Raw genomic sequence first — 8533 nt, 5'->3', positions numbered from 1 at the left:
AACACAAAGTAGCGAGGACAAAAGGCGCATGACAATCGTCTCATGGAGGTGACTTCTAATTTGTGTACCTCGCATGACTTCCCTTGACAACCTCCACATCTCAAGGTATGTAGACACCTTTGCAAAGCCCATTCCAGCAAGTGTCACCCTTAATGGGTAGTAGATGCCAATAAATGTTTGTTGAATCATCCCACCTAGATTTAGCTTCCCAATTGATATATTGATTAGCCAAAGGGGTAGAGTTAATTGTGGAGGAAGAAATACTTTAAGACAAGGGAAAGCAGCCTCAAGGTTGTGGTCCTTACTATGGTGCACCCATGGTGCTGCCTTGTCTGTTCTGAGTGCAGACAGCTCTGGCCACTCTGCGTTGTCAAGAGCTCCGTGGGCTTCCAAGAGCAGCAGCTTTGTGTGGCTAAACACAAGACGTGCTTTCTCTTTCCACTTTTTGGAAGCAGGTTCACTGACAAAGTCGTCTCTCTCTTCCTGGCCTCAGCCCTCTGCAGATCTAGTTATGCTGTTTAGGTTCATGAAGTACAAATTAGCATAATCCGATTAGATTAGTTGCTGAGGGGCGTCTTTGGTCTGAAAAGCAGAGAAAAGAAAAGTGTCTCACAAAGAGAGGAGGCTGACGCTTGGAAAGGGGGGCACCCTGGCTCCAGTGCTGCTGGCCTGAAAGCTTGCACCTGCACAAGCCCTCTTGTGAATAAGGACTCTCAGATGGTATTAGGGCACTGAGGAGTCCTGGGGAGCTCGGGGGGAAGCGTGGGGAAGAGAACGGCAAGACAGGCTCTGCATCCCATTAATTGATTTATCTGGATTGGCAAAGCGGGGGTTGCTGACAGAAGAGAATGCCCATTTGATTCCTACTCAGCATGGAGAGTGGGTCAGCCCCGTAATCTGGTCTATCAGGATAAGCGTTTTAGAATCTCTGCAAGAGACTGATAAGGGGTTTGCTTGTAGGGAACAAAGTTCATTGGATGTTTGATTTCAGTACTTTCTGAATTGGGCTTCTATCTCTTTCCTTTATTACTGGAAAAGATAAAAAAATAAAAAGCTAACTGGTGGTAGTTGTTTTAGCCTTAGGGAAATGTGTGCTTAGAAACCAGACAAACTCCCCCATCACCTTGTCATAATAGGTGAAGCCAAGAACATTTTTTTTTTTTAACTGCATGCACCTTTCTCTCCTATAGACAATGTATGGGTTTAAGTGACATTTTCATTATTTGGAAAACTTAGAAAGGGTCTGTGATCTCTGTGTTCAGTACAGGTTGAGTTTCAAGTAAGTGATCTCTTACACCTAGGAGATGAAGGGGTCCTGAGACACAAGTCTCTGTACTTGCTACGGGATGAGGGCCACATGCCAGTTTATGTGATTCCCAGAGAACATTTGAATATATCCAACGCTATGGGACAGAAGGAAAGATGTGTGTAAGCCTGGCTTATGTCATGATTTACATCTATGACCAGGTATAGAAGGTTTGTTTCTGTTGATAATCTTCCAAAGGGCAATTCTACATAGTTTAAATGCTGAGAGGATGGAACTCCCACCACTTCATTTGGATAATTTTTTCTTTATCTAAATACTATTCTGGATAGAAAACTCAGATCACTCACCAAATTGTTATTCCTTCATTATTTCCATCATTGCCTGTTTGCAGTGGTATTTCTTTCACAGGATGTTTCTGTTCTTTGAGGCAGAAGAACATAGTAAAGAAAACTGGACTATGCAGAAAGGCAGACAGGGGTTCAGAGACCAGGCTTGCAGTGTGCTAACAGTAAAGTCTTGAGTTAGTCTCCAGAGTCTTTTAAGTTACATTTCCCCCACTCTAAACTGGAATGAATACCTCCATTAAATGGAGACTCTCAAGGACTATTAATAACACTCTGGGTATTTATACTTCCTTTCCCCATTTCCAACCTGCCATATTCATACCTGTAGATGCCGTACGTCCGTGTAGGTGGGCTGTGATATTCAAGCACAGAGCAAAGAGCTTCCTAGTTCCAGGAGTGGCCTTTTCCCTACTTTGTCTTCCTAGCTCTCCACCAGTAGGTCTCTCCTTTTCGATTTCGGTAATGGAGCCTCTTTACCTCCTGAGTTCACAGCCATTCAACTCCTCAGAGAGGGTTAAAGGAGACACTGCGAGGTTGTTCTCCAAATCCCTGGAACCTAGGGAAGAAACCTGGTCTAGGGAGGCAGGTAGGAAAGGAATTTCCATTTGCTGGAAGCTAAAGTGAACATGCAGAACAACTTAAGCATGAGATGAGGGGCCAGAAGACTGGTATCTGTGAAAAAGGATAAGAAGAAGAACAAGAGAGGGCCAGAGAAACTCACTAGTCCTGACAGCCCGCTCTCTCTCTCTCTCTCTCTCTTGGACTGGTGGTTGAAGCAGTTGGATTTCATACATGCCCTACATATCGTGGTGGAGTGGAGGAAAAGGAAGTGAGATAAGGTGTCCTTAGGTAGACAAGATACACAATCATATTATTATTATATGACTAACAATACAGCATTGCTATGAAGAAAAGTTATCAAGGAAAGACAGCTCAACAGCTTGTTTCATTAGACTCCAGGAAATTCTTGAGTTCTAGAAATTAAATTCTTAGAGTAAATGTTACTTGATAAATTACCAACCCAAGATTTATGTAAAATCCAGTGCCCTTAAAGACCTATTTGTGCTAGGCCATTGGCAATAAAGAGCAAATAAGAGGAATGTTTCCCTGTGTGGAGTGACCTCTACGGTCACGGCAGTGCAGACAGGATTGAGGAGTAGCCAGGCCACCTGACTCCCTACAATCCTTTCATGATGTTCATCTCTCCACATTCCTTTCGTAACACCTGCCACTTTAAACCCCTCACTTTGCATGGCCATTGGACTTGTAGATTCCCTCCTTGTCTTTGAAGGTTTTATTTAAGGATGTGACTTTTAAGTAACCTTTGGCCTCTGGGTCAGCAGTTAAGCTGTCCATTCTCCCAGACCCCTTTTATCTTATGTCTTTTTAAGGACAAAGCCAGTTGTGCATAACATACATATTTTGACCATCTGAAGCCATTCTTAGGTGATGAAACCTCAGATAGCTGGTGCTACAAGGGCAGTGTTGAATGAAATTATTAGGAAAATGATTTCTCAGGAAAATCCAGTCCATTCCAGTTTCAGTTCAAAGAACTGAAGACAGAGGCATATTCTTAAAGAGCCCATCCTAATATAGCTTTATCACTCTAAAAGTGAGCACACTCGCAGGACTTTTGTGGGGATTATTCTTATCCATAAGGAGTTCTTAGCTTGGGACTGGGAGTAGACAGAATACACACAGAGGTAACACCGTGTAGATGAAGTAAGGTTCATGAAGCACATGAGGTGATTCTAAGAAAGGAAAGATCAGATTGAGTGGTGAAATCTAGGAGGACTTCATGTAAGAGGTAGCATTTTTTTATTTTTAAAGATTTATTTATTTATTTATTTATTTATACAAACACTGGGTACAGTCAGAAGCGCTGGAGGGTGAGAGAATTCACCAGAGCCAGAGCGGGGAGCAGAGCAGGCAGAAGGACCGAAGTACACTGCTGAGGGGAGCAGCGGGCGGCAGGAGAGGTCTGCGCGCCATGTGGGACCCTCCTCCAGTGGCCAGGGAGCAGCCGGGGATCGAACCAGCGCTGCAGAGGCTGCGGGCAGCCCAGCGCTCAACCGCTGCACCACCGGAGAGGCCCAAGAAGTAGCATTTAAGATGAGTCATGTTTGAGCCTCCCCTAATGCCACAGCAGTTGAGTGCTGGGCTGCAAAGCTGCCTGCGGCCTCTGCAGCACAGCTTGCAGCACCGCTTCCATCCCAGCCACCAGCGAGGGTCCCATATGGCGCAATGGACCTCTCCTGCCGCGCCTGCTTTTCCCCCCGGCAGTGTATTTCGTCTGCTTGTTCTGTTCCCCGCTCTGGCTCTGGTGAATTCTCTCACCCTCCTGCGCTTCTGACTGTACCCAGTGCTTGTATAAATAAATAAATAAATCTTCAAAAAAAAAAAAAAAGATGAATCATGTTTTTTGTTTTTTGAAGGTGTGATATTTCTCAGTCCTGAAGGATTTTACAAGTGGAATTTGGTACAGGTGACTGGGTAAACAGAATGAGTGAGAGTGGAAATATTCAAGTATGTAGACAGAAACACAGGGTAAAGTCAGAGGTATTTAAGAGTGGGGGCATGTTTGGAGACCATAAGTAAAGTAACCTCATTAGCATGTATAATATATTTAGGGGATTATGGACGGCAAAGGAAAGGGTATAGTGGGGCCAGGAGGCAGAGGGTCTGGTTGGCTGGGGAATAGCATTTGTCTCAATCTGGTGGACATGACACTGAAATTTTGCTAACAGGGGAGTGATTTGTCCAAGCTGTGCTTTGAGAAGGACAATCAGGGAGCTATGTGAAAGGTGAAGTGGAAAGAGAGGGAGGGCAGGAGGTGGGGGAGAGAGACTAAACAAAAGATGCTAGATTTTTTTTTTTTGCCTAAAGACAATGGATAATGGTAAGGGGAGGGATCAAATCTAGGAATGGCTTTGAGGATGGAAAGAATGGGTGGATGTGCTGTGTAAATCTTTTAAACTTTTTTTAAAGGAAAAACAATTTTTTGGCTTAAATAATTTATTTTCAATAAATTAAGTTACATAGCAAATTATAATCAACAGTTTAACATTCACCAAACACATCGACAAATAAAATCTTTGGTTGATACATCTAGTCACAATCTACAAAGAACAATAACTCATTTCCATAAAAGGGCACATGAAGATTACTGACACTGCTGAAGAGAGATGAGCATAGCAATGAGATACTTGTCCATTTTCTAGCCTAAAATAATCGGTGACAGAATAGGGCTGTCGGAAGGCTGGACACTGACACAGGAGCCCTGGCACTCCGTCCTTAATGCCTATTAATTGTCTGTGTGCCCTTATGGAAAGTAACTTCAAAACCCTCTGCAACTTTCCTTCTCTGTAAAACAAGGAAGAGAATTGCCAAATCTAATGATCTATAGACTCAATGGACCTATTTGTACCTGCTTTCTGGATGTTTCCAGTGGTGTCCATAGCAGACCAAACACTTCTTTCCCCCAAATAACAGAGTAGCATTGATTATACAATCAGTCTAAACTTTTCTATTGGGCTCAAATGCTCCATAAAGAAATGTGGCATTGGTGAACTCTCGTGTGTTTGAACTATAAATTCTTACTACAGCAATTACCAAGCCTGAAGTACAGGGCACCAAGGACAACTGCGGAGTGCCTTTTAAATTAGCTTCCAGTCTCATGGATCCTTTTCCAAGGTCTCGCTCCACATGCAACTATAATTCCTTTTGAGAGTCACTTTAACCTAACACAACTTGATATACAAAAATTCCACGCTTGCCAAAGAAATAGCTTAAGAAGTGAATCACGTAATGTTTTAAATGTTTATCAAAGAATTCCCTGCAGTGTCTCTTTAGTTAATTATCTCCCTCATCTAGTTTAATGGTAACTCAATCGCCTTGTGACTTTTTAGGAGCCAATCTGTGATATTTTGGTACAAAGGGTGGCTGCACACAGACTGTGGCCCCGACAGCAGAAAAGGGCACTCATTCTGAGAACAGCAATAAAATCCTGCTCAGGCAATGTGTTCCTCTGTGTCTCCCTTGGCAAGACATTAAAATAAAACTAATATGAAAATGCTGCCAAATGTGTTATTTTGACTTAATGTCAGATGAGAAAGTAATGTTACTGAGTTGACAGGTGTCATCAAAATTTTGAGATGTACTATCACCTGGTAGTTTCAGGACAAAATGAAGTTCACATAAGCCCATGAGGAAGAAGTTAATATTTGAGGGAAATCCCCTGGCCTCTGTGTTTATGTGTTTCCCTGAACTATTCCAGGTTTCAAGGGAGTTTACTGAATGCAGTTTAAATAAAGAACCTAGAAGGAAAATGTATTGCTCCTGATAAACTGTGTTACATGTGTGAATGACATTATGACCTTCCTATTTGGGGGTCATGAGATTTCAATGGAGCCTCATTCTGTTTTCTTCTATTACCAAACCAGCCTTTCATAAATCAATTATCTTCTTTCTATCAGGGCAGGAAATTTAAATTCCACTATTGTATATACATTGGAAATCCATAATCTCAAATCCATCAATTTCCTACCTGATAAGTAGGTTTTAAAACCAATGTATTGTCAAGAACTGGGGAAATAAAATGTCCGCAAGACCACCAAATGACATTATATACAGTCTGGGCTTAACTATGGGGTGTGTCTTCGGATCCACATGCCTTCAGAGTGTACATGATGGTGAGTTCTGCCACATCCAGGCTGTTTCTTTGGCCTGTGAGCACAATCCCCTTCTGGTATGAGATTGAGTTACAGCTCCACAGCAGGGAAGGCAAATTACAAATTCATTAATTCATCATTAATTACTATTATATTGTCTACTCGAACTCTTGTTTAAGTTCTCTGTCAAAGAGTCATTAAATAGTAATGTTTGGATTTTTATAATAATAATTGAATTTTACAAGTCTCCAGTCAGCAGGAACTCAGGCTGAATTTAAAGTTTTAGTACCTGACATGGAAACAAAAAGGTTAGATAACCTATTTTAACTAACTGTCCATCATAAGAAAACTACAAACTCCAATTCATAAATTATCAAGAACTTTCATCTCACAGATATTATCTTCTATTTGGCTCGAGAGAGTACATACAGATGGAGGGCTCTACGCAGGTCACACCTAACCTTTCCATGGAGATAATGGATGCAGAGCCCTTCCACGTGCATCTGCTGCTTACCTATAACCCTCACGCACCAAGTGGGTCTTTTTTCCACAGACATTCCCATAAGTCTCCAGGTTGGTTTCTGCAACACTATCCTTTCCTTTGTCAACCTTAAAATTTAGTCCATTCATCCTTGATCAAAATATGCCTTGTTTTTTTCAAAATAAGCTTTAAAATATGTTCCAAAGGAAGCATTTTCCACTCATCTACCTGAAGATCCACTATCACAAAAATCCTTATAATTAGAAACACACTGAATAAACTAGTGACTTTCAAATTAGTTTCTAAGTTATGACTTTTTTTCCCCCAAACATCTGTCTGAGCCCCCAGGGGTTGGACAGTCCAAAGTCATGTGCCTTGAGGCCTCCCAACTGCTCTCTGCAGCTGCACTGAACCACCTCCTGTGAAGTTTCAATTCATACCTCAGGAATTATTCAAGTTGACTCTGGACCATCAGCGACAACTGAACAAGTGCTGCTCTGAGAAATGACTTCCAGAGCCACACTAGGGAATGTGGTGACTGGGGCCAGGTGAGGGAACCTGGTAGTCACCCAGCAGATTTGTGTCCGGCAGGTGGGGCTCTTGAGGGAAGAGTTCCAGAATGTTTCCCTGAGCCACTACTCCTGCTTGCTGTAGACTTTGCTCCCCTAAGACCTTGACCAAGAAGTTGATATACCTCATTGCCAAGCGAAGTGTTTCATTCTTGCTTAACTTTTTGTCTGGAGGATGAGTGGGGATGAGCTTCCGTAGCTTGGCAAATGCACTGTTGACATTCTGCTGCCTCCATCGCTCCCTGGTGTTTGTGAAGATCTTCCTGGTCATGTCTGAGTCCCTGAGGGGAGAGAGGGCCATACTTTATAAGATGCCCGATGGACATCACAAGTCCTGCCATGAACTTGAAAAGTTAGAGCTTCCCTACCCAGATTTTAGGAAATTTGTTTCCTTATTTTTAGGTTTCTTGAATGTTCCCTTTGATAAGTGGAGAGAATGTAGCAGAAGAAACAGCCTTTCCTACCCTGGCTGTTTTGAAGCCTCCAGGTACAAGAATGTTTTGCCCCAGTATACCTATTACTTCTTTCGTAATCAACTCTTCCTAATTGCTCAGTGTCAGGCACAGTATAGGACTGAATATAAGTGAGACTAAAATGTATATTATTTATCTAATAGGGAGTAGAATATAGATTCTTTAAAAACACTATGATCCTAGGATTCCTTAATGAGATAGTATTTGCAATAAAGTAAGTGTCACATGGGACACTTACCTCTTGGCTTCCCTTCTGTCTTGGTCACTCTCAGCTTAAGCTGCTCCTTGGAATCACCCAGGCTGCACTGCAGGTCAATGAAATCTCTGAGGGCCTCAGTTCTTTTCAAAGCACCCAGTGGATCAGCAGGGTCCTCAAGAAGCAGATGCTGAGCTGCAGTTGCCCATGCAAGAGGCTCCTGGAGGTGAATGCCTGTGAAAGATAAAAAGGGAAGGAAACTGAGTAGGGCAAAGATGGCCTCTAGACCCACAATGCCCATCTGATCCTTGTGTAAGGAAGGCAGGCAGGTGAAAAGAGCCTGGGTTGCAACATGGTAAACAAATATTGGCAGCCAACCCCACAGGCAGCTCTCTGGGCAAATACAGCAAAGACCCTTGGAGAAGAAAGAGTCAGATACTGGGAGCCCCTTCACACTGCCAGCAGAATGGGAGGGTTACATCACAGCTGAGGCTGTGGCTACTGCAGCCCTTGCAGCTGAACTGCAAGTTTCT

General features: G+C 42.8%; 1 protein-coding gene across 1 annotated transcript; it reads right to left on the bottom strand.

Moving 5' to 3' along the window:
• Positions 1-7284: 7284 nt before the first annotated feature.
• Positions 7285-7602, bottom strand: TAL2 (TAL bHLH transcription factor 2; the record flags this gene model as incomplete). Its single annotated transcript, XM_084236972.1, has 1 exon — positions 7285-7602. One exon carries the CDS (start codon positions 7600-7602, stop codon positions 7285-7287), a length of 318 nt encoding a protein of 105 aa, XP_084093098.1.
• Between the last annotated feature and the right edge of the window lie 931 nt (positions 7603-8533).

The sequence above is a fragment of the Talpa europaea genome (assembly GCF_964194135.1).
Source record: "Talpa europaea genome assembly, chromosome: 7".
Lineage (NCBI taxonomy): Eukaryota > Metazoa > Chordata > Mammalia > Eulipotyphla > Talpidae > Talpa > Talpa europaea.
The sequence above is the reverse complement of the archived record's forward strand: the minus strand, read 5'-3'. Positions and strand labels throughout refer to the sequence as shown.